The sequence below is a fragment of the Momordica charantia genome, assembly GCF_013281855.1.
Source record: "Momordica charantia cultivar OHB3-1 chromosome 7 unlocalized genomic scaffold, Mcharantia_2.0 BLBB01000007.1, whole genome shotgun sequence".
NCBI lineage: Eukaryota > Viridiplantae > Streptophyta > Magnoliopsida > Cucurbitales > Cucurbitaceae > Momordica > Momordica charantia.
Genome location: NW_028275165.1, coordinates 14,088,278 through 14,115,541, shown reverse-complemented (window position 1 = coordinate 14,115,541; position 27,264 = coordinate 14,088,278). Strand labels below are relative to the sequence as shown.

Below are 27,264 nucleotides of genomic sequence, written 5' to 3'. Positions count from 1 at the left end.
TTTTGTCATGAGATAAACCCAAGATAAACGTGTGTGATCATCAATGAAAGTTACAAACCAACGTTTTCCACTATGAGTTGAAATTTTTGAAGGCCCCCACACATCACTATGAATTAAATAAAAAGGTTTGGAAGCCTTATAAGGTTGAACAGAATATGTCGAACGATGATGTTTAGCCAAAATGCAACTCTCACATTGAGAAATTGAACAGTCAACACCTTTAAATAAGGTTGGGAACAAGAATTTTAAATAGAAAAAACTAGGATGACCCAGCCTACGATGCCAAAGCATTATTTTTTCACTAACAGAAGGAGAACTGACACTACTCAAGCCTTGAGCTTTTTTATTACTAGTTGGAAATTCATCAAAGTAGAGACCATCGACCATCCTAGCACGTCCAATCATCCTCTCCGAATCCTGATCCTGAAAGACAGAATGAGTTTCAAAGAAAGTGACACGACAATTAGAATCTTTAGAGATTTTACTGACAGATAAAAGATTACATGCTAGTTTAGGAACATGGAGAACAGATTTTAAGGTAATAGCTTCAGTCAATCGAATAGTTCATTTTCCTGCAATAGAAGAGGAACTACCATCTGCTATTCGAATTTTTTCATTGCAATAAGTAGGAGAGTAAGACTGAAAAAGTTTAAAGGAACTAGTCATATGGTCGGAATCTCCAGAATCGATAATCCACGGAGATGAATTAAGGCATGATAAAGCATGAGGATAATTACCTGATTGTGCCAAGGAAACACTAGGATTACCAGATGATGGATTAGTCTTTAGCAGCTTCAGGAGTTGATCAACTTGCTCTTTACTGAACTGGTAAGAGTCAACAGTATTTGCAATAGAAGACAACTGACTGCCACCACTCCTCTCAACCGTTTTATTGCTCTTCCAGTTAGCTGGTTTTCCATGAAGCTTCCAACAAGTTTCACGGGTGTGTCAAGATTTATTACAATAATCACACCATACACGAGGTTTCTCATTTCCCTTACTTTGATGATTTGATGCTTTATTTGCAAATGCTTCCGTCACCAATGCAAAGTCCTCAACAGTGTTGCTTGTACTTTTCTTACCGAGCATAACATTCCGACGACTTTCTTCACGGCGAACTTCAGAAAAGGCTTCATCAGTTGTTGGGAGTGGCTGCTTACCAATAATTCTGCCTCTGACCTCATCAAATTCCACATTTAGGCCAACAAGGAATTTGAAAATTCGACTTTCTTCTACGATTTTCAAATAAAGTTTAGAATCATCTGAACATTTCCACTCATGAGTATCAAATGAATCTAAATCTTGCCAAATTCTTGAATTAAAATACTTTGTAACCGTATCTGTTCCTTGTCGAATCTCACTCAACTTTAGAGTCAGTTCAAAGACCTGAGACTGATTCCCTACATCAGAATACATCTCTTTCACATTGTCCCATAATTCCTTTGCAGTGGAATAACACATATAATTGGCATTGATCTCCTCATCCATGGAATTAACTAACCAAGTCATTACCATGGAATTTTCAGTGTCCCACGTAGTAAATAAAGGATCTTCTGCAGCCGGTGCTTTTTTATCTCCAGTAATGTAGCCAATTTTGCCTTGCCCACGAAGATACATCCGAACACTTTGAGACCAACGAAGGAAATTGTCTCCATTAAGCCAGATGTTAGTTATTTGGACAAGATGACCACTGGGGCTGAACCAGGTTTCAGAAATCTTAGAGTTATACGGCTGATCTGTTTTCTTTGAAGATACATCAACCATGGCTACTGATTCTCACCAACAAACCACAATGGCAGAAAAAACAGCAGCAAATAATAAAAAACGAGGCGGCAGCAGTGGCGACCAGCGGCAGCGTACCCTAGGTGGCGACGGCAGGCGGCAACGACGCACCCTTAGGCAGTATCGGCGAACAAACAGCAGCGTCGAAACCCTAAAAGGGAGCGACGGCGACGAAGACCTGCTGCGAAACCGAGGGAGGTGGCGGCGGTGATGCAATCCCACGAACCTGCTGCGAAACCGAGGGAGGTAGCGGTGGCGATGCAATCCCACGAAGACCCGCGGCTGAGACCTGTAACCCGACTGCAAACACAACCCGCGTCTGTGATCTGTAACCCACGAAGACGACGATCCAAAAAAACGCACTCTGCAACCCACGACAACAACGAGCTGACAATAGCGTCGGCGACAGTGTGTATGCAGCGGTCGGCGACGGCGAAAGTGGGTGGTGGCGGCGGCGGCTAGATTTAGGGTTAGGGTTAGGGTTTCAACCTCTTGGCTCTGATACCATCTCAAATTTGGGAGAGAAAAAATAATTATTTCTCATATATTTTTAATAATAAAACCCTAAGTCACCTTAAGCAGAGGTGAGAAACAAGTCAAAATAAAATCTATCACAATAATCTACTAATTACAAATAATAAAAGAAAAATAATAAATAAGTATTTACAGTAACTATTTACTAAAAACACCATAAAAGCAACAAATGGAGTTACAGAAAACTTCTCCAATTGGTTAAAAGAGAGGTCATGCTATATGAGTGAAAATAAGTGGATGATTTACACCAAGACATAGCAGTGAATAGAATGTTGTCAAAAAGAGTGTTGAAAGGTAGCTCCTTATCTAGGAAGAGCCTATGATTCCTTTCATTCCAAAAAAATCCATAGAAAGGTGCAAATGAGATGCTTCCACAGTCTCCTTTGCTTTCTTGAAATGCTGTCCCACAAGTACAAGTGAGAGGAGATCAAGGATGTCAAGAGGCAGGGCGATTGACCAATCAAAAGCTTGTAGGATCTTGTTAATGAGAGCAGATCCTTGGGACATGCCTTGTTCAGAATCTTTTAAGTAAATGCATACTTTCTACTTTCAAGTTCTTCTGCTTGATTACTTTTTTTTTTTTATTTTAACAAGAAACAATTTTTCATTGATATATGAAAAGGAAAAATGTTCAAGATACAAAACCCCCAAAAGTTGTTTCTTCTGCTTGATTACTACCATGTTTGCAAGCTAGTTAAGGTCCTTGACCTATGAGATGAACTTGGTGTCAAGCAAGCATTGGACCTTCTTGTGGATGATCAAGTTGCACTTGAGCACAAATGAACTGCATTTACACCCGTTGAGAATCCACATAAATGAATTAAATTTACCCGACCCATCAGCTTAAGCTTTTGGGTTGAGTGGTGGTTAATTCATCCTTAAAATGGTATCAGAGCAGGAGGTCGTGTGTTCGGAACCCCTATTGTTGTTTCCTCCCCATTTATAATGATTTTCACTTGTTGGGTCTTGTGCAATTATCCAAGCCCACAAGTGAGTGGGAGTGTTGAGAATCCATACAAATGAATTAAATTTATCCAACCCATCAACTTAAACTTTTGAGTTGAGTAGTAGTTTATTCATCCTCGACACTACCTAACTTGAGCAAAGGAACTATCAACTTTTGGCAGGTTAGGACCTTGAAGGACATGCTTCCAGGCAAAGGAGAGTGGTTAGGCTTAATTATTTAACTCAGTTGAAATTTTATCATACTTGGAAGGTTTGAACTGAGTCTGTTAGATGAAGCTGAAAAGGCTGAGACTTGTCCTTTGGGGTATGAAGGCTCAAACCAACAAGTTAAGGCCCAACATGATGGTTGCTATGATGTCCCCTTCGCATTAATGCTTGTGAGCAACTTCAGCCTCTGCTTGGCCTCATAGGAGAGATTTCATGCCCTGGGCAATGGGTATTCTAAAAATTGTCAAATTCCCATTACATCTTCCATGATTCCATCATAGCTAACGTCTTAATTTTTTAATGAATATGACAATGATGAGCTCCACAAGATCTTTGGTATTCTAATAATATTCATATTAGCTTCTAGTTCGAGGAACAACCTTAGCAGAACAACTCTCACAAGTTTTACTATTGACCATCATAAAACAGTTTAGGAAGCAGGAATATTTAGTTGTAGTTGGAAGGCTCTCATTAAATTATCTTGGCATGCCCCTTGGAAGAAATCCTTATCCCTTTGGAACCCTTGTAGTGAAAGGAATCTCTAGAATATTTGAGAAATGGAAAAACATCATATTCTCAAAAGGAAGGTAGGTTGACCACATCTCCTGGCATCGTAATTTTGCTCAAACAGTGTTGGGGTTTCATTTTGAATGAGTTTGGTTTGGCTTTTTGTCTGCCAGAGCATGTTGACTGTTGGCTTTCGGAGAGTCTAGCAGGAAACTTCTTAAAAGGGAAGGCTAGAATTTTGCGGGGTGCTACCCTCGGGCTTATTTGAAAGGAATGTAACAAACAGACTTTTGAGGATAAGACAACATCGATAGATTCTTTTTGTAATTTTGTTCAGCATACAAGATGGTGTTCAAACCACAAGAAATTCTTTTATAATTATTATTATTATTTTTTTTTTTTTTTTTTTTGAGAAAGAAACAATTTCATTGATGTATGAAATTACAAACCCCATGAGAGGGTATACAAAAGCCCATAGATGGGTTACATAAGGTACTTCCAATTATACAAGAGGGGAGTGTAGCTATAGTAATGAAAAGTAGGAGAGGTTTTACACCAAGAGATAGCTTTATACACTATAGCATCAAAAAAACGGTCAAAGGACTGTGTCTTGTCATTGAAGGTCCTTTGATTTCGTTCACCCCAAGTAGTCCAAAGAAAAGCTCGAATGAAATTTGTCCATAGTTGTTCCTTTTCGTTCTTGAACGGGTGTCTGTTTAGGGTGGCCTCAAGGAGAAGTTGGGGGTCATTAGGCAAAGCTGTGGACCAACCAAAAGTATTGAGAATATCCTTCCAAAACTCAGAAGCAAAGGTGCAGGCGGTAAAGAGATGCTGTTGGGATTCCAAGCTGTTCTTGCAAATGATACACCACTGTGGAGAAATAGCCATGTAGGGGAGTCTTCTTTGTAACTTATCATTGGTATTGATGGCACAGTGACCTTTTTTTGGGCACTTGACCTTCCAGATAGTGTTGTAGAGGCTGTTTTGGGACACTTTGTTGCTGTGTGCGAGGTCCTTTGTGAGGGAGCTGGTGGAAAAAGATCCATTTGCTTCTAGTTTCCAGAATAAAACATCCCTTTCTGATGTTAAATGTACCCCTGTGAGTCGAAAACTGAGGTCTGCCCATTCAATTATCTCATCATCTTTAAGATTTCGCCTCAATCCTAAATTCCAGCCTGCTGTATATTCATCCCAGTTCATCCCAGAAATCAGAGATTGGAGCCTCCTTTCTTGTTGATAAAGCGAAAAGGAGAGGAAATGTTTGTTTAAGGGGCACGCTATCCATCCATGGGTGATCCCAAAAGGAAATGTTCCTGCCATTTCCAGTTTTGTAGGCCAGCCGGTCAAAAATCAGATTTTGTGTCTTTCTAATGGCAGCCCATGGACTTTTTGCATTCGGGTGAGATGTAGTGACAGGTTTGTGGTTTCAAGATGCTTTCCCAAATTTTGCCTCGATAACCATCCTCCAAAGAGCTGTATCCTCCTTGATGTATCTCCAATTCCATTTTGCAAGGAGAGTTTTGTTTTTCAGTTTCATATTAGCAATCCCTAAGCCTCCCTCTTGGATTGGTAGTTCTAAAATGACTCTTTTGTGAAGGTGCATTCCATTGTTCTCCCCATTACCTTTCCACAAAAACCTTGAAAATAAGGTGTCTAATGTATGAGCCACTTTTGTTGGCAAAGGGAAAAGGGAAAGATAGTATGTAGGGAGGTTCGTTAAGGTGGCTTGTATGAATATGTGTCTACCGCCTTTGGAGAGATAGGAAGATTTCCATGATAGGAGATGTTTCCGAATTTTCTCAATCATTGGATCCAAAAAGAGATGGTCTGATGCTTACCACGGAGGGGTAATCCAAGGTAAGTGGACGGCCAAGTCCCCATTTTGCAAGCAAATTTAGATTTGAGAGATGATAGTTCCTCTTCTCCAAGATTTATCGTTTCTGATTTTTGGGGGTTAATGTTAAGCCCTGATGCCTCTTCAAAAAGCCTAATGATATTGAATATATTTGTGAGGGAGAAGTCTTCAAATGGGGAGAAGAGAATGGTGTCGTCCGCAAATTGTAGGTGATGAATGGCCAATGAGTTGTTTCCCACATCAAATCCCTTAATAAAGTTGTTGTTTGCAGTGACATAAGTCTACTATAAACATCAACAACCATTATAAATAAAAAGGGGGAGAGGGATCACCTTGTCGGAGGCCCCTTGAAGCTGTAATTTTACCTTGGGGTCGCCCATTAATAATGATGGAGAAGTTTGTTGTTGAGATACAGCCCCAAATCCATTTTCTCCATGTGTGACCAAATCCTTTGGCTGCAAGAACCTCATCAAGGAAATCTCAATCAACTTTGTCAAAAGCCTTCTTTATATCGAGCTTGATAACCACTCCTTTTCTCTTTTTTCTATCCCAATCCTCGATGATCTCACTAGCTATTAGAGAGGCGTCTAGGATTTGTCTTCCGGCCACAAAAGCTGGTTGTTCCTTTGTAATGGTGTGGGGCAGCAAGCTTTTCATCCTTTCTGAGAGAAGTCTAGCAATAATCTTGTAGAGGCAACAAATAAGGCTAATGGGGCGAAAATCTCCAACCTTCCATGCATCCATTTTCTTTTGGATGAGACAAATGTAGGTTTCGTTGAGACTAGCATTAATAATGTCATTCTTAAAAAAATCTTGGAACACTCTCATGATGTCTGATTTAAGAATGTTCGAAAATTGTTTAAAGAACTCAGCCGTGAAACCGTCCGGTCTAGGAGACTTGTTTGATCCCAACTCTTTTGCAGCTCTCCAAATTTCTTCCTCAGAGAAGGGCTGTTCAATGAGGCACTTTGTTGGGTGGTGATCGGGCTCCAATTTAGTGGGGTTGGGAGAAACGTAGTGCCTTCCTTCTTTGTATATAACCTGTCAAAAAAAGAAAGAATTCTTGTTCAATATCCTTTTCTTCAAAGAGGTTATTGCCTTCTGAAGAGAGAATTTCTGTGATCGAGTTCTTTCGCTTTTTAACCACCACAATTCTATGGAAAAAGGATGTGTTAAGGTCTCCCTCATGTAGCCATCTGTTTTTACACCTTTGTCTCCATAAGGATTCTTCTTTTGCCACTATCGAGAGCAATTATGCCTTGATGGCTCTCCTTTGTGTGGATTGAACAGGTTGTAAGAATCCAACTTCTTCTACAATACAATCCAATAGAGAAAGTTTAGAAAGAAGTTGATTCTTTGTTGGATGATGCTGCCAAAAGTGGTTTTGTTATAGCTTTAGAACATATTTCAGCCCTTCTAGCTTTTCAATAAAACCATGACCCAGCCATCCTCTGAGTGGGGTGTTAAGCCACCAGTATTCTATCAAAGGTTTGAGGGATTGATGTTGCAACCAGGCATTTTCAAATCTGAAGGGTGAAGGGCCCCATTTAGCCATGCCAAAAGAGAGTAGGATGGGGTAGTGGTCTGAGGTCGGGCGACTGAGTCTCCTAACCGAAGCGTTCTGGAATTTTGTGAGGAATGCTATGGAGACAAGGAATCTGTCAATCAAAGTGAGAGTAGGGCTATCTCGATAATCTGACCACGTATAGAGACCGTTTGTTAAGGGAATGTCTTGTAGCTCTGCATCCTCAATGATTGAATTAAAACATCTCATATTTCTGGTCGGTTCGGTGGTAAGTTCACTTTTCTTGTGACCATCTAATGGAATTAAAATCTCCTCCAAGAAACAGAAATCGGCACAGAGGCAAGATAGGTCTGTTAACTCTCTCCAAAAATAGGGCTTGTCTGTCGAATTAGAAGGTCCATAAACCCCTGTCAGCCAGAAATTAAGACCATCAGAAAAGGTGATGAGGATGGTTAAAGTGAAGAGACCCGAAGTGATGTTTGTAACATGGAAAGAGGGATCATTCCACATAATAAGAATACCCCCTAATGTGCCTGATGCATCCAAGGATGTCCAGCCGATATCCCTTGAGCTCCAAAGCGATTTAATGGTGAGACGGTCAATCTTTTCTAATTTCGTCTCTTGGAGGATGACAATGGTAGGATTATGGTTGTTGATGAGACTTTTGATCATAGCTCTTTTGTCCCATGAATCGAGACCTCTGACATTCCAAGATAGGATAATCATCTAGCAAATGTAGACCCGCCTGCCATGTGTGTGGAGTAGGGTTTGTCGTAGTTTATGGAAGAAGAAAGACCTGCTAACTCCCTTTTACCTTGATTCTACTTTCTGTTGGTAAGCATCTTCTTTGTGACTTTAGTAGGGATAGGGAAAATGCCCATTCCCATAGTATAAAGCCAAGGAGCAACCACTTGAAGATACTCAGAAGGGTGGATGTTGGGGTCAAACAAACAAGGAGGGTGTTCTTGGTCAGTGTTCCCAAAGAATTCAGGGGCCACATTATCAATTGGATGAGTAGGGGTGGTTGGGAGGGTGGCTCAGTGGTAAGGGGATAGGGGCTAGAGATACCTTGTTCAAATTCAGAGAGAAGAACAGGGGAGTTTGTAGATTGTTTTGTACCCGGGATAAGGAAGGTCTTTTTTTCCTCGATACTAACGGCTAGTTTTGGTCCTTCGAGGAGAAGGGTTGGGTTGGGGAGAGATGAAGTCTGTGAGGGAGGGGTTGGTATCAGAGCTAGGTTGTGGTCAGAGACCAATTCGGACGGGTTAATGATGTGTAAGGGGGGAGGCAGGGGTGGGATAGGTGATGGCAAGTTTGATTGAGGGGGAAGGCTGTCAGATTTAGGTAACCTGCCACAGTGGGAGAAGGACAATTTGGTGAAAAATCAAAGGATGTGTAAGGTGGCGTGGGTCTCCATAGGCTGGGGTTTGACTTTGATGTTGATGGGTCACATGGGCCATCTTTATGATGCAGGGGGTGGGGCCCATCAGCGCAGTGATTTCGAGGTGCACCCGGGCGCTCGCCTTAGGTGAGAGGCGAGGCGATTTCGCCCAGGTGCGCCTTGCAAGGTGCCCAGGCGAGCGCCTTCAACCGGGCGCTCGCCTTGGCACGCCTCGACACGCCTTTGCGCACCTCTCGCCTGAGGCAAGGGGATCGCCTTGTTGAAGGCGGGCACACAAATAGCCCACCTCAAATGAAAAACCCTAAAAATTATCCAAATTCTCCTTGACAGCTTCTTCTTTGTTTTTGTTCGCCTTCTTTGTCTTTGCCGGCAACTATTTGCCTCCGTCGATCGTCGAAATTAAAAAGAAAAAACATTAGGATGGAAGAAGAATGAAGAGTCGAAGAAAGAAGAATGAAAAGTAGAGTAGAAGAGTGAAAGGAAGAAGAAGTATTGAAATTAGGAAGAAGAAGATTCGGATGCAAAAAAAAGAAAAATAAGAAAAGTGGGAGAAAAGCAAAAGGTAGAATTATATTTTCAAGAAGCATTAAATGAGGGTCATGCATGGTATTATTTTGAAGAACATTTAGTGCTAGTGCCATGCATGGTGACTAATAAACAGATGGCAGCTTAAATGGGTTATTGCTATTGCATTTTACGATATAAAAACTTAAAATTTTTATATTTTTTTTCTTAATTTAAGTGAACTTTTATTTAAACATTAAATTATTTTTTACTGTTTTAATGTTTTAAAAGATGTACGTTAATATTTTTACCTCTTTTCTTTATTTTATTTGATATATTTATTGTTTAATCTTTTTTTTATAACTTTGGCATTTTATATATATATATATAAAAATAAAGGTGCGCCTTGCTTCACTCAGGCGTCGCCTTTTTATCGTCTCTCGCCTTAAGGCGATCTAATGGCTTGTCGCCTTGAGGTGCACCTTGCGCCTCGAAAACACTGCATCAGCGACAGAGCAGGTACGAAGTGAGGTAGTTGGCAGTGCACTTTCTGTATCGGGGCTGGTGGAGTTCCATTTTTGTGAAACAATAGGTGCTGGTCCCAAAAGTCCGTCGGAGGGGCAAAACATGGTCGGATCAGTGCGAATTCTGGTGGGTATGTCTCCATGGATTCTGGCGGAATATCCCACAAAGTTTTTTGAATGGAAAAAAGGGTTAATTTGTACTTTGATAAGGTTTGTGGGCGTTGTGTGAATATTAACCTCTGAAGGGATGAATCCATAAGGATTATTCTTTATTTTGATAGTTGCCTCCATTAGGTCAAGTCTAAAAAAGAGTTTTCTTGGCTATTTCGATAAATCCACCGCAAGTGTCTCCTATGATCTTCAAAGTACCTTTGTCCCATTTATCCAGAGGAAGATTCCGAATTTTTATCCAGCCTCCATATGAAGGAACTTTTGGAGAAATATTTGGATCGAGATGGTTGATGTCAAAGAATTTCAGGTGGAAACTACCAACCTTATACCAGTCTTTAATATTGCAGAGAATGATGGCCTGTTCTTTGCCCTCACACCGAAGGAGAGCTTTATCAGCTGTGTATGGATAAAGGGTGCAGAAGAAACCGATGTCTTCTCTAAGGGCCCTTGTAATTTTGAACCAATCATCGTGTAAATGTTTCCTCATGACTATAATGGAAGACTCGAGCTGAAGGTCAGCTTCTGCATAGTCACTAGTAGGTGTGTTCCGAGTCCTTTTTGGCTATGGGTGTTTGGTTAAATCCAGTGTTTTCAAGGTGCACCCAGGCGAGCGCCTCAGGCGAGAGGCAAGGCGATTTCGCCTAGGTGCGCCTTGAAAGGTACCAAGGCGAGCGCCTTCAATCGGGCGCTTGCCTTGGCGTGCCTCCTAGCGCCTGGGCGCACCCTCACCTTATGGCGAGGCAAGCGCCTTGTTGAACTTAAGAAGAACCCACTTCAAAATGAAAAAAATAAAAAAAAATGAAAGGAGAAGGAAGAGTAAGAAAAAGAAGAAGGGGGAGAGGAGAAAAGTAGGAGATGAGGAGGGAAAGATGGTAGGTAATGTTGAAGCGTTGAAGAAAGAAGAGGAAACGAACCAGAACATGAAGAAGAAGCATAGTTGAAGAAGAAGACTCTTTTTTTTCTTTTCGGTGCAAGAAGATGAAACGTTTCGTTTTCCCATAAATACAGCTGTTTCCATTTAATTATTTGGTTTTTACTGTTTATTTTAAATACAATTGAACTATTTTTTTACTATTTATTTTAAATACAATTTATCTCTACTTTTTCTTCTTTATGCCTACTTTTCTGAATTATTTAAGTTCATTTTTATTTGAATATTATTTTCTTTTCAAAATTTTCACATTTTTTAAAATTGAATTTTGATTTATTTTACTTACAAAAATTATTTATTTATTATTTTATTTGGGGTGCCTTGCTTCACTCAGGCCTCGCCTTTTTATCGCGTCTCGCCTTAAGACGATCAAAAGGCTTGTCACCTTGAGGTGCGCCTTGCGCCTTAAAAACACTGGTTAAATCAACAATCGGTTGTTTACCTTTGTTGAGGACATCACGGTAGGTAGGTGGGTGATTAATAGTGGTGGAGGGTGGTGGGTAAGAAGGGTGGGTGAGGGTTTTATGATAGGAATCAGGGGTTGTTTTTGAACAGTTGGTCCATTTAAAAGGTTGTAAAATGTCTTCGAACCTTTTCTCTCTTCCCCAATAGGAACAAAGAGTTTGTTTAAACCTCCATTGTTGTTCAGCTTGGCTATCTCGGCAAGAGTGCCTTTTCTATTGAAAGTCTTTTCTACCCAAATGGGTTGGTCATCAATGTGGGTTTCCTTGAAGAACTTTGGTTCAAAGGTGCAGTGGGAGGGTGGTGAAGAATAAGAAGATATTCTTCAGCCATTCAAGAGATGACCAATGAAGTGAGATGAAGAAAGCTCGATCCTTTGTGGGTTCCGAAATTCTTACTCTGCTTCCACAGTATCTTTGGTCAATAGTTAAAGCAAAGCTCTCCGTTCAATGACGACGGGACGCGATTGTGGGTAGGTGGCCATGGGAGAGCTTCAGGAAAGGGCATGGTGGATTGCCGGGAAGGGGTGGGGGGTGGGGTTGGTGGGTGGTCGCGGGAGAGAGAGGTGAGAGGGCATCTTCAGTTCACTTTCAAAAGGAAGACGACTATTCATTCCATGAAAAGTAGAATAATTCTTTTATAATTATTACCTCCTCATAATTATAAATGATTGGATGGTATTGTTTGTGTAGCCCTTTCAGTAAGGGTTCCCTCTATCCGACCCCTAGGTTGTCACCTTTTTTGTCGATTTATATCATTTCCCCTTTCTGATTAAAAAAAAACAAAAAGGAGGTAGGTAAACTATTATATAATCAATCCTATCGATAGTCCCCACATTTTTTTTATTTTTTTGATAACTGGAAGTCGGAACTTTGCTCCCCTATACCCTAGAGCACCCGCAACCGCCCCAAATATTTTAAGTTAGTTTTCCAAATATCAAGAAAATATTCTAAATCCAAGATGGATTCCCTCTCCTCTCTCCTCACCGTCACCCTCTCCACCATCACTCCCATCTTCCCCCCACCACCGACCCCATGCCGTCCCTAAGCTTTTTCACAGGTAGCCATGTTCGGCAAACCAGCGCCCTCTCATAGGTCTGCCACGATAGAAAGAAAGCATTTCTCGGTAGAGTTGGACCATAGATATCGGGGTTCTCGTATGAAAATCTCAGAAACCTCGAAAGACAAGGCCTTCTTCATCTCTATTCATTGGTCCTCTGTTTCATGGCTCGCCAACTGTTTCTCCTCCCTCTTATCTGCCCCAATCAACCAGCGCTTCTTTAGAGAGACAAGGATCGATGATCAAGCTTTGTGGGTAGAAAAGTCATCTAATCGAAAAGGCACTATTGCAGAAATAGCTAGACTAGATAACAATGGGAGCATTAACAAAATCTTGGTTCCAGTTGGAGAAGAAAGAAGGGGCTGGAACACCTTTTACAACCTCCTTAAAGACTTCACACCTAACACACAGTCAGAGAAATTGATTGCTCCAGCACCAACCCTACCTGCTGCTTGTAAACAGCAAAAGTCTTCTTCCACGTACTGTGATGTTGTCAAAACTAACACAGCCACTATTAAAGACATGAAAAAAGCTCATGTAGGTCCCATAAAGTCAAAGGATTTGAAAGTTGCTTCATCCTCTCGTTACCCACACGCTAATCCGAATCTAGAATCTTCCATTATTGTCTACAGACGACAGTTTCACGATGACTGGTTCAAAATCATGAGGGCTTTACAAGAACACATTAGTTATTTCTGCTCCCTTAATCCTTTTGCAGCCGATAGAGCTCTTCTAAGATGTGAAGGTATTGAACAAGCCGAATCCCTTACCAATATGAAGGGTTGGTATAAGGTGGGTAGCTTTGATCTCAGATTTGTTCCGTGGGATAATAAGACCTCCTACAAAGACCCAGTGGTCCCTTCATATGGGGGATGGATAAAAATCAGATCTTTGCCTTTAGACCGATGGAACGATGATACCTTAAAATACATTGGAAACTGCTGTGGAGGGTTCATAGAAATAGCAAAGAAGACCCTATCCCGAATGGATCTCTTGGAGGCAACAATTAGGGTGGAGAAGAATTTCGTGGGTTTTATCCCAGCCAAGGTTATTTTACCCGCAGATGATCAAGAAGTAAACGAAGTACACATTGATCCTTTTTTCTCCAACGATTATTTCATTGGTTATTTGGCCGGAATCCATGGAGAACGACCACCGGAAGTTCCTCCCACGCACCGGAAAATGACTGGGGACGGCCTCCTAGGATCGTACCCTCGAGCCTTACCTTCTGACACTTGCAGCGGCAGTGATACAGACCTACAACAGAGACCTCCAGACCTACAGGGTACCACTGTTGACCTTTTTTCTGGCACATTAAATGATCCATCTACAAAACCCACTGCCCCTGACTCCTTGGATATGGGGAAAAATGCCCATAGCTCAAAAGGGAAGGATCCTATTGTTGATGATCACGTGATTACTCATTTCACCCCAAACCTGCCTTACCACCCTCTGACACTGTTCCTTTGCATACAGAAGGGCTTTTGTTTCCTCATCTCTCATCTACATCCCCCCCCCCCAACCAAACAAACCCATGTTCCCTCCTACCCGAACCCAAACAAGTTATCCACAAACCTAAAATAGCCGTTGAGATTAAGACAAAAAAGGCCTTCCTCATCTCTGGCACAAAGTACAACACCAATCCTCTCCCCTCAGAACCCGAATCAGAAAACCATCTCTCCAGTCCTTACCCAACCTCACATGCCTCCTTGCTACAATCCTCTCCTCCCCTCTCACCCACACCCATTACCAGACACTCGCCTCCTAATAGCCCCCCCCCCCCCCCCCCCCCCCCCCGCTAATTCTGAGCACCTTGCTTTACAATTATTTTCGGAAGAACAAGAGGAACCTTCTCCCTCTCCTCCTTGTTTCTTTGACCCCTCTATCCATCCCTCAATTTATCTGCAACCAGTGGTCCCGTGGCTGAGAACGATGGGGTTGGGTATTCTTCCCCTACCCTCCAAGACACCCAAGCTAAACAAAGAGCTGAAGAAACAGAACAAATACGTCAGAGAGCTTACAGGCCTTTACTCATCCATTAATTATGATGGACCATCTTCTTTCTCCATCCACATTGGTGGGCCATCTACCACTATATGAATGTGTTATCTTGGAACATCAGGGGTATTGGCTCAAAGGACAAACGAGCCCAAATCAAAAGCTTCATTCAACATCACAATCCATCCATAGCTATCCTCCAGGAAACCAAAATACAGACAGTCGACAGGCTCCTCATAAAATCACTTTGGAGTTCCAGGAACATTGCCTGGGCTTACAAAGGATCCACGGGATCTTCTGGAGGTATTATCATTCTATGGAACGATCCCTCATTCTCGGTTTCTGATATTTCCATTGGCTCTTACTCCCTCACCCTCAGATTTACGCTCTCCGACAGTTTCTTCTTCTGGTTATCTGGGATATATGGGCCATCGAGGGCTGCCGACAGACACCTTTTTTGGGAGGAACTCCAAGGCCTATCCACCTTATGCTCGGACCACTGGCTCCTTGGGGGAGATTTCAATGTCACTAGATGGTCGCATGAGAAATCTACCAACCGGAGACCCACCCGCAGCATGCGCCTCTTCAATGAATTCATTGCAGATGCCAATCTCAGAGATCTCCCTCTTATCAATGGCCTCTACGCTTGGTCCAACCTGAGGGAGTCCCTTTATCTCTCTCTTATTGACAGGTTTTTATGTTCTGATGCTTTCCTCAATCATTTTCCTAATGCCTTGGTCAAACGTCTGGACAGGGAACTATCTGATCACTATCCCATTCAAGTCTCTTTGGGTATCAATCAATGGGGACCCTCACCCTTCCCGTTCGACAACATATGGATGCAACACCCCTCATTCTCTCCTATGATTGAACAATGGTGGAAATCAAACCCAGTGACGGGTTGGCCCGGACATGGTTTCATTCAGAAACTTAAGAGTCTTAAAGCTACAATTCGTTTGTGGAAGAAAGAGACCTTCGGTTGCATTCATCGTCAACGTGACCAGTGCCTTACTGAATTAGCTTCCTTGGATGAAGTAGAGGAGAGGGGATCTATCCGACCGGAACATATAGTTCATCGGACAGCATTGAAAGCACAACTCCTTTCTTTGGCAGTCTTAGAAGAAACTCACTGGAGGCAGAGATGCAAGATGAAATGGTTGAATGAAGGGGATGTAAACTCGGGCTTCTTTCATCGATTGGTAGCTGCTAAAAGAAGACGAAGTACTATTTTGGAGGTGTTTTCCCGAGATGGTAGGAGTCTGACAGAGGATGGGGACATAGAGCGTGAGTTTCTGTCTTTCTATGAAGAACTCTATACAAAAAAGGCAGGTGATAGATTTCTCCCCCACCCCCTTAATTGGGATCCCATCTCCCCTCAGCAAAGAGACTGTCTTGAATTCCCCTTCACAGAGTCTGAAATATGGGCTGCTGTGAAGGATCCTGGTCACAACAAAACACCGGGCCCAGATGGATTTACAGCAGAATTCTATAAAAAATATTGGAACATTCTGAAAGAAGATATCCTTAGAGTGTTCCAAGATTTTTTTCGAAAGGGCATTGTAAATGCTAGCCTCAACGAGACCTACATCTGTTTAATTCCAAAGAAAGTTGATGCACGATCGGTTAGTGACTTCCGACCTATAAGCTTGATCTCTTGTATGTATAAGATCATAGCTAGAGTCCTTTCTGAGAGACTTAAGAAGGTTCTGCCATCTACCATTTCTCCCCAACAATCAGCTTTTGTGGCCGGCAGACAAATCCTTGATGCCTCCCTAATAGCAAACGAGCTCATCGACGAATACTTGCGGAAAAAGGAAAAAGGAGTGGTGATAAAGTTAGACATTGAAAAGGCCTTTGATAAGGTTGATTGGGACTTTTTGGATGGTATCCTTGCAGCAAAAGGCTTCGGATCCCGATGGCGAAAGTGGATTAGAGGCTGCATTTCATCCACCAACTTCTCTATCATCATTAATGGAAAGCCTAGAGGTAAAATTAAGGCCTCCCGGGGCCTTAGACAGGGTGATCCCCTCTCCCCTTTCCTATTCATCCTTGTTGTTGATTGTTTCAGTAGAATCCTCTCCCATGCAGCGACATCGAATCTGACTAAAGGTTTCCTGGTGGGCCAATCTCAGCTGGAAATTCACCACCTACAATTTGCAGACGACACTATCCTTTTCTCATCACCGGACAGTGACCATCTTAAAAATCTCTTTTGTACCATCCAAACCTTCGAAGAAGCTTCAGGACTGAATTCTAATCTACAAAAGACGGAATTGCTGGGTATCAACTTGAAAGAAACAGAATTGGATCTCTTGTCCAACCGTTTTGCCTGCAAAAAAGGAACTTGGCCAAATTCTTACCTAGGTCTCCCCCTAAATGGTAAGTCTAAATCAGCTTCTTTTTGGGACCCCATCCTTGATAAAATGAAGAAAAAGCTCAACTCTTGGGAAAGCTCCTTTATTTCTAAAGGTGGTCGTCTTACTCTTCTACAAGCTACCTTATCCAACCTCCCAATCTATTACCTCTCTTTATTCTCCATCCCCACACAGGTTGCTAATGAGGTTGAGAAAGTCATGAGGAATTTTTTTTGGAAAGGGAGTAGCACCAAACATGGGCAAAACCTGGTGCGATGGGATAAGATCACTCATCCCATTGAGGATGGAGGCCTCGGCATCACCAAAATCAAGGAAAAGAATAAAGCTCTATTAGCAAAATGGATCTGGAGGTATCATACAAAAGAATTGGCCCTTTGGAGGCAAGTCATTGAAGCCAAATATAGGCCCCTCGATAGGCACAAAAGCTCCCTTCACCATTCTCTTGCTTCTGCCCATGGTCCCTGGAAATCTATATTAAAACAGAAGCAACATGTTCTGGTCAGAAGCTGCTTCAAGATAGGCGATGGATCTAAAGTCTTATTTTGGAAAGATGGATGGCTGGCCCCCGGTCCTCTGTGTACTGTCTTCCCCCTCCTATATGCTTTACACTCTTGCAAAGATGCCTTGGTGAAGGAGATGTGGTCGATAACTACAAAATCATGGGACCTCTGTTTTAGACGGAATCTCAAAGACGCAGAAATCCAGGAATACCTAGAGCTCCATCTCCTGCTGTCTCCCATCCACATCAATCGGGGATGTGATAGATTTGTCTGGAAATTGGAACCATCTGGCCTTTTCTCCGTCAACTCACTTCTACAAGATCTACAAATCTCACAAACTACTCATGAGGAGACTATGCTCTACAAATCGATTTGAAAGGATCATTACCCAAAAAAGATCAGTCTTTTTATGGGAGGTCAACAGGAATGCCCTTAATACCCATGACAAGCTTCAAAAGAAGTTGCAGCATATGTGTCTTTCACCCCAATGGTGTGTGCTTTGTAAAAAACAAGAATCCATGGGCCACATTTTTGTTTCCTGTGAATACACAGCAAAGCTATGGGCCTCTATTCTCTCATCCTTCGGTTGGCCTATAGTCCTACACACGGATCTTTGTTCTCTCCTAGCATCCACTCTTTTGGAGCACCCTTTCACCAGTGAAGCAGGAATCCTATGGAAGCATTTTGTTAGGGCGCTGCTCTGGTCAACATGGTTAGAAAGGAATCGCCGGATCTTCTTAGGAAAGGAGCTGTCCGTTGGCATCATTTTTGAAGCTATAGTGTCTATGGTTGTATCTTGGTGTAAATGTTCTCCTATCTTTAAACACTATAGCTTTGTTTCTCTTTTAACCAATTGGAGAGCTTTTTTGTAACTCCCTTGGTTTGGGATCTTCCCCTTTTGTTTCTTTTACCATTTCATTACATTAATGAAATCTGTTTCTTTTCCAAAAAAAAGAAAATATTCTAAATCCACAAACAAAAAATGAGAGGTTTCTATAAGAACTAGTGAATGTAACCAAAGTGGTAGTCATCGAATGGGCCAGAATAGAGCTTTTAATCATAAAAAAGGTGGACTTCAAGTTGAAAACTTGTCAAGGCTATCACTTTTTGAGTTATTGTAATCCTAATCAAATAGAGGATAGACTGAGTTAGAATCTTTGCAACACAGGCACCTTCAAGTGCAATATCTACATGTCCTTCCAGACAAATAGATGGTCCATTCTTCCCTTCTCTTTTTTTCTTTTTTTTTTCTTTACCACCGTGAATATTCAAGCCAGCTTGCACGCACCTCAACTATTCTCATGAGACAACCAATTGACACTATTATATTTGATTTCCAAGGTAACTCGTAGGATTAAGTAAAATTCTAGGTAGGTAGCCACCATGGTTTAACTCATTCTCTCTAAGCTTTTACTACAGAGGGTCCATCCTTATGATCAATATTATACCTTATGTTTTTGAGGCAGTCCTACAAAAAATGTGATATTTTCCCTTTGGTGCCTACCTTTGGAAAGTTTAAACACGGCTGAAAATATCCAAAGAAAATTTCCAAATATACTCGTCTCTCCTTCTATTACCTTTGAGCTTGGAACTTGAAAGATTGCAACCATCTAGTAGACTAGTGCCAAACTATCCAAGAGCAGGGGAGTCTCCTATTCCAAGAAATCAACATTAAATGGCGTTAACTGGTGTCCTTGACTCTCCAACTCTCTAATGGCAAGCTAATCTCTATGATAATGAGCTGTCAAGAGCACCTTGGAACCTTGCTTGGAACCTTGCTCAAAATAAACTACAGAGTTTCCAAAAACACAGGTAGAGATATAAATTTTGAAAGTTAGCCACTTTCAAGCTTTTTTTTTTTTTTTTCCTTTTCCCTTTTGTAACGACGATATTTTTTTTATCAATGCTAATTGGAGAAAACTTTTGTAATTCCTTGGCCATTTCAAATTCATTTCTCATTACCCATTTTTGTATCGTGAAAAACTCCTTTTTGGTCATCCCTTCAAAAATCAATGCTTAAAAGCATCTTGGGGGAAACGGTAAGGTATCACCTTACGATTTTTGGTATTAAAAGTAGAACAAGCGCTTAGGTAAACAAAGCAGCAACCAGCCTATTCGAGAGGGCTGAGAAACTCTCCAAAATATTCCTAAACACTATCCAAAAAAGAAAAGAACTTGCCCTAATCCCATGGACACCTTGCTACTATAATCCCCACCCCTATAGACAACCGCACCATCAGCCTAACTAACTTGGGTGGGAAGTTCCCCCTTTACCCCTAATTAACTTGGATGTGAAGTTTCCTCTCTACCCGTCCTAGAATAAATATTAACAATTGGTGGCCTCACAGAAACTTGGCTCAAAAGAAACCAAAGACTTTACAAAGGCAGGTGAAAAATCTAACTAAAATTCAGGAAGTTAGAAACTTTAAAGCCCCTCTACTTGGTGTTTCTTTTTTGCTTCTACGATATTCTGTATAAATGCTAATTGGAGGAAGTTCTTCTAACCCCTTAGTCTTTTCATGTTGATTTCATATTATCATTTTTGTATTATGAACAACTCCTTTTAGGTCATCCATTCAAGAATAAATGCTTAAACTCTATGGGAAATGTGCGGCCAAATTGAAAGCATCTACAGAAAACTTAGCTCAAAAGGAACAACAGGATTTCCAAGAGGATTTCCAAGGGCTCAAGTAGATATCTAAATAAAATTTGGAATTTTAATCGCTTCACTCTAAAGCTTCTACTTGGAGTTCCACATCCTATGTTTTTTCTTTCATTTTGTAATTATGATATTATATTATTTATGCAATGCTAATTGGATAATTCCTGTATTCCTCTTTCATGAATGAAAGGTCTCATTCTTTATCCAACAAAAAAAAATCAAAAAATAAAACCGAAGAAGAATGAGGAAACAGAACAACAAATGGAAAATTAGATTTTGCTCACCTCTTCATTCATGAAAAGACGAATGGTTTTGTGGTATAAGAAATTTCTCGGCTCTGCAAGAACAAATAGAATATTAGAATTATGTTTGAAAAAAACAAGTTCAAGAATTCAGATGTAAGAAGTCTCACGTATAAACTAGATAAATAGCCTCCAAGTCTAGGTGAACTGTGAATCTATTGCAATGGTGTCGTAATGTACGTGCTTTTTGGAGATTGAACAAGATAAAAAATTTGGGGTTACTGGAAAGCAAATGTGTAATATGATATGTATTTAGAGTTTAAAAAATGAACCTATGAAATTAGTTGTATAAGAACTCTCATAAAACACATAAAGAAAACAAATAATAAAATAACCGTACTTTTAAGGACTAAGAAACCCAAACCAGTTGCAACTCCGCAACTGATCAGCGGATGTGATGCAGCAACAAGAATACCATCTGCAGAAAAAATTGAAAATAACACTTTTCAGTAATTTGAATGTTCAAAAAAGAAAAGAAAGAAGTTAAAGTTCGAAACTAACTTTCGAACACAATGTTTGTTAGCTAAGGAACAAACCTCTAATTTTTCCAAATAATAAATTCTCATAAGCAGCAAGCTCTGACTTTGCATCTTGAAATGAATCCTAAAGGCAATTCAATGCATATAATGATAAGCTTAGATAAAAAAACAAAAAAACAAAACAAAACAAAAGAGTCAAAAGTAGGACAATCAGAAAATGAACGAACGAGGGGCTACCAATCAAGGAGTCCATTATAAAGAACATGTATTATTTATTTTGGCAAGAAAATAAAAATGAGATAATATAACTTTCATTTATTTATTATAACGAGAAACAAAAGCTTTTAATGATTGAGATCATGTAAGTGCCATCAAGACAAGAAAAGACAGGCATATAACTTGCATCTTTAAATTCCAAAATGTCAGATGTTTCATGTTCCCAAGAAAACAATCACTCTTTTTGCTTTTTTTTTTGGATAACTGAAAGTCGGAGCTTTGCTCCCTTATACCCGGGGAACCAGTAATTACTCTTTTTGCTTCATAATAAGAAGCCAATAAAAGATTCAAAGTACAAGGAACAGCACCATAACTTCCTCTGTGCAGACAGAAAGCACTCTATAAATAATTCAAAAGCAGCAAGATATTGGGTAGAGAACTCCAACGTCCACTGAAACTGAATCAACCCCATCAATATTAGAAGTAACAACCTTTCAAGTAAGGGTCCTTTAACATGGGAACTTATTAGAATCAAAATCAAAATTTTAGAGTTGAAATTAAAACTTTTTAACATTTAGAGACTAAATTTACACAACAGTCCAACTTCAAGGACTAAAAATGTAATTGAATGAAACAAACCAATAAATCTCCAGCAGCAATTACAACTAAAATAAATGCATCATTCTGAAATTGAGAAAAAATAGAAACCTTCTCCAGCACTTTATAATATAAACCAATGTACATTACACCCTTGACTCTTGACTACCAAGTATCCTGGACAGGACAACCAACTTCACCCTCAAAACTTCAACTATAGCTTTTTCCAATTTTGTCTCCATAATAAAACCAAAGATGGATATTCTGCTGCAACAAATTTTTCACAGCTCAAAATGCCCAAATTTCTCTTAACCACAAAAGTTTACAAAATGATATTTGCTGGTTCCTCTTTTTAAATGAAAAACTAAGCTTTCATTGATAAACATGAAAGAAAAACACAATGGCACACAAAAAACCGCCCCTCAAAAAGGAGTCTCAAAAGGAAACTACCTAGGCACTCCAATCAAAAATAATAACACCTAACTGATAATTACAAAACTATTTAAAAACCAAAGCCCACAAAGAGGTGTCAAACCTAACATATCCCATACCTCTTTCCAAGATCTTTCAACCCCTTTAAAAACTCTATCATGCCTCTGAAGCCAAATATTCCATAAAATGGCAAAGAACAAGTTTGCAGAGGACTTCTCAGAAAGGGAGATTCACAATAACCTCCTCCATCATAGAACAACAATCTCCTCATTACCCACCCCGTAAATCCCAAAAACTATCACAAAGCGACTCCATAAAGCCTGTGCGAACGAACAGCTCCACAAGAGATGGTCAAGATCTTTTGTTGCCTGTTTACGAAGACTACACCACTGCGGGCCCAACACTATGGAGGAATGCCTTTGAACACGATCTAAGGTGTTCATTCTCTCATTCAAGACTTGTCAGCAAAGAATTTGACCTTCTTGGAGATCTTTACCTTCCAAAGAGCAAAGAAAGAAGGGGCCTCGGGTGGGGATGAAGGGACACATAAGATTCCCAAAGGGTTAGGGTTCAAAAGTAGACATCCTTCCTCCCTGGAATAATCACCTGTTCCACCCGAACGTTACCCAAACTCGAAAGAAAGGTTGCCACTTCCAATGTCTCTCTATCCAACAAAGCACGATGAAAACCCAAAGAAAGGGAGGATGAAGAACCAGAGGAAGGCATGACAGAGTCCACCAAATGCAACCTCTTATCGAAAAGATGATACAAACGAGGAAACATAGAATAAAAAGGCTTGTCTCCTACCCAACACTCCTCCCAAAAATAAGTTTTTGAGCCTTCCCCAATAGCACATTCATGAATTTAAAAAACGATTGGGAACCTAAAATTATAGCATACCAGAGGTTTTTAGAATAGCCCTTAGACCCACAAGCTGAATCCCACTCAAACAGTGTGAACTGTATTTGCTCACAGTAATCTTATGCGATAAAGTGTTTGGTTCCATAAGGATACACCATCCAACCACTTTCGGCCAACAAGGCCTCATTATGCAATCTCAAGTTACCAATACCCCGACCGACTTGGACCAAGGGGCACACGATGACCTGCTGACTAAACAAATGAGAACCTCCCTTCTCATCAACTCACTCCCATTAAAACTCCCTCATTATTTTCTTTAAATTTTTACTCACCGAGATAGAAATTCTAAACAAGAAAAAGTGGCAATAGGCATTCAACTAGAACTGACTAGATGAGAGTTAATATACCCCTCTAAAAAAGAAAGCCTTCCCCCTAAGAAGAGAGATGTTTCTGAATCTTTAAAAGAGAAAGCAAAAGCATTGTGGAGTTGCGCTAGCCAAGCTCTTATTTGGTGTATTTGGAAGGAAAGAAACCAAAGAGTTTTCAACAATACCTCCACCCCTTTTGGAATTTTTTGTGAAAATGTACAAATAACAACAGCCTCTTGGTGCCTCACAAATAGGAGATTTTTTGGTAATTACAATATAGCTTTACTCTCTCGAGATTGGAAAGCTGTAGTGTATTAGCTCTTTTGGGGAGGGCCACCTTGGCCCCCGCCCTTAGGTTGTTGCTCCTCATTTGTCGATAATACATTTTGTTTCTTAACCAAAAAAAAGAGAAATGTTTCATAATCTTTTCTAAGACTCGATACCAAAATGTTACCCTCTTTGAATTACTACCCAAAGGGAGCCAAGGTAAAAGGAAGGAAGGAGGAATGACTTACTTTAAAAGGCTGCACTTCTTCTCTATTTATAGGATTGGCCATGTGCCCTTTCAAGAAGCATTTATCTTTCCTGGCTATATGGATAGTTGTTCATTTGTAGTGCGAGCCTAAAGTTGCACAACGAGTTAGGCCACGCATGTGACTTGGCTGTGCAGGGGCCTGGCCGCGCAAGCTTTGCATGGGGCTTGGCTATACGTGCTTGGCTACGCTATGCGCATGGCTATGGGAGCTTGGCTGCATGCGCCGTGCAATGCGCGTGGCTGAGCCCACACTACGCTTCCCACCTATTCTTTTTGGGCACTTCCTTGAGCCTGGCACAAACTCTAAATAGGTCTGTTAGGTTTTTCTGTAGGCCCCCACTTCAAAGTTAGGGTTTTTCTTAATTTGAAAGTATAAATGTTTGATTTCTCCTTCTTTACACTTCCTTTCCCTAGCCGCCAAACTCCTTGCGCCACACAACCGATGGACTACTCTATTGCCGCCCTATTTCCGCTTTAACCCGCATTCCCTAACCGTCAAGTTCGTTGCGCCACTCAATCTCACGCATTGCCCCATTGCCGCCACTCAATCTCACTCACCGCCGCTCAACCCACACGTCGCCCCATTGCCGCACTATTTCCACCTCAATTCGCCTTAAATCGCTTCCCTTGCCATCAACATAGTGCGGCAATATGCGCCTTTTTTCAAGGATCATCGGATGTGACCTCAAGATCGGAAATTTTCAAGGTAGGTCTTCTCGAATATAAATAGGGGTCTTGGGCTTAAAGCTTTCTATTTGTTTCTTCCCTTGCCATCAATATATTGTGTGGTTTTAGGTTGTATTTTACGCGGCCGTTTTGACAGATTTAGGATGAATTTTTGCAACGGTTGGTGCAGTTGCTCACTATACCTCTCTTCGCAGTGTTTAGGCGTTTTTAATGCTGCTTTTGGCCAGTCTTCTTTTTAGCAGCTTTCAGGTAGTGATTTGGGTGGTTTTTGGCTGCGAGGTAACCACGTATCTTTTGAACCTCCCCTTTTTTCGAATATGCCTGACTTAGAGGAGTTTTCGACACTGAGCCCCTTGGGACTTGAGTTAAAGGAGTTAGGGTCTAGGTTAGTAAATACCCCAAGTTTAGAGAGACTCTCGTTTTCTTCTTCACCTTTAGTTATAGACGACTCTAGGAGGGAGAATAGCCTCGCTGGGCGTTTGAATGCGGAGATTAATGGCATATCTGACGACGGTGGGGTTCGCTCTCTTAGTGAAAATAGGGTGATTTGTGGAGAAATAGGAACATGGGGCTATAGGTTGTGTTGATGTGGAGAGGGCGCCTTGCAGGTAACGTAACAGTAGTACATTTACCCGAGAGATGTACCAACACCTAGCTTGTCGAGAATTCGCTTGCAGGTTACGCAAAGTGTATTAGACTGCTATCGGTCACGGTATGGCGTCCTATACGATTACTATTAGGGTCCTAGGGCCCCATGAGCGTATGACTCATCCTCCAGTAGGAGAAATGGCTCTATATGTTACGATGTTCGAGAATGGAGTGCAGCCGCCACTCCACCTCTTCATACAACATTTTCTGAGCGACATTCAACTGGCTCCAACATAGTTGACTCCCAACAGTTAGAATATGTTGCTGGCCAGTATTATCGCATGGCGGTGGCTCAGGGAGGTGACGATATTGCTACCCCAAACGTTTTGTATCCTTTTGCCTTGAAGGTTGAATCTCCAAAAGAAAATTTATTTGTTTATCTATCTAAAAATAAGGAGAGAAAACATTTCTCGAAGGAGGGGGTGAGCCAAGACCTAGTCAAGATGCTTAGTGTGCCACAGAGGGGCAAGGCAAGACCTAGTTAGGATGCTTAGTGTGCCACAGAGGGGCAAGGTCCACCAGGACAGGGTCTTCCTTCAAAGGCATCGCTTCGCGGCCCTAGGCAAGTCATGACATGCCCAAGTTTAGTAGAGGATTTGAAGGACTCTTGGTTCTTTGTCGGCGGGGAGTGGCTCGTGACTGGCACGAGTAATTGCAATGTCCGGGCAAGGTTCGGATTACCGGGTCAGTTGATCGCCCTCCATTAAACTTGGGGGAAAGAACTTAAGCAAGAAACCGAATAAAAGTTCTCTACTACAAAGCTTACTGACAAGAAAGCAACGAGAATAATATTCTTGCAAAATACAAGAAAACCGCTCTCCTAGGCAAACCTATGAATTAATAGTTTAGTACTAACTCTTCTCTGTTCCAAAAACATCAGTTGCACTTAGGAAATGCCACCATTTTACATCACCTCACCAGCTTCCTGCACACTCCACTCACAAGCCAATCAGGAGAGCCAGTCATAAGTTTTTACCTACTTTTATTGGACAAAGTCAACAATTGCTTCAAGAGACTTTAAGAGAGCTTTAATTTTCGTTCAACAAAGAGGGTCTAGAGTTCGATTATTCCTACTGTCGAACCTAAATGAAATCAAGCGATACAGAACAAGCATCACTCAACCAAAATGTCTACAAATTCACTTCAATTCAACATGCATAGTAACAATTCAATACCTCTCTAACATCAAAGAATAACAGAAAAAAAAAAAAAAAAAAAGAGGAGAAATTACAATGGTCTTCTGTAAATGAGGGTGGGAGGTGGAACGAATCTGAGAGAGGCGAGATTTTGAGGCTTGAATGGCAGATTCTAAGGAATCGTCGATAGTGCGCTGGTAGAGAAGCGCCTGATGGGCTGCGTAGTCGGCCCAAGGCTTGGCCAAGCTGGCCAGTGATTGAGGTTTCCCTGAAGAAGATTCGTTGAGAGGGGAAGATGATGATAGTTCTTCTTCCGAGGACGATGATCCAGAATCCGTCGCCATTGAAACGCGGTTTTTTCTTTTCTTTTCCTCTTATCGGTGGCCTCTTATGCTAAATGCAGCGACTTGCAAAAGAACAATTCCGAAATCTTGGCCTCACAGACCGCTGCCCGGCTTTTGCTAGTTGGGGCGGTTTTTTTTGGGTTTATTATCATAGCCAAAGTTTAAAATGTCAAATATCTATACTATCTTAAAAGGCGAGTAGGTAAGAAAAATATTTTTGGACACTTTTATCCCCTACTAATTTTACAAATTACAAACTATGCATTAATATATTGTTATAAATGTCAAACCGAGTATAGCTCAAATGGTTTAGATATCTATCTCTGATTAGAAGGTCATGAGTTCATAACAATAATTTTGACATATTCATCAAGTGGCAAGAGATACATATCTATCGAGTTGCAAAGGATGTATGTATACCTAAAAGATGAGTCTATACTTAAGGATTAAGATTTTTTCTATTACCATTTTTTTTATTATTCTTTTTATAATTATTGTATTTTTTTATTTATAATGTTTTTCTTTTGAGCAGTTTTATTTATACTATCAGTTTAAAATATAGATCGTTCTTATTGTGGAAAAAATCTTAGGTAAGTTAATACATCAAAAATGTTTAATTAATTAAATAGTAAATTAATAAATTAATTATCAACAATAATTGTATAAAATCTTAAAAAGTGAAATATAAAATTTTT

The 27,264-nt window shown here is 40.8% G+C and overlaps 1 protein-coding gene across 2 annotated transcripts in view; it reads right to left on the bottom strand.

Annotated features, from left to right (window-relative positions):
- The window catches only part of LOC111024998 (alanine-tRNA ligase), a 36,606-nt gene extending 9,953 nt beyond the window's left edge, over positions 1-26,653 (bottom strand). The window contains exons 1-4 of one of the 2 annotated variants that reach the window (XM_088126381.1): positions 26,321-26,653; positions 20,803-20,869; positions 20,607-20,684; positions 20,249-20,301 (exon numbers count right to left, since the gene is read on the bottom strand). In XM_088126381.1, the coding sequence (XP_087982507.1) occupies positions 20,249-20,301; positions 20,607-20,684; positions 20,803-20,869; positions 26,321-26,569 (447 nt within the window). In that variant the 5' untranslated portion in view covers positions 26,570-26,653. The remainder of the gene's footprint in view (positions 1-20,248; positions 20,302-20,606; positions 20,685-20,802; positions 20,870-26,320) is intronic. The other variant, XM_022302840.2, reaches the window with a different exon arrangement.
- Positions 26,654-27,264: the final 611 nt, after the last annotated feature.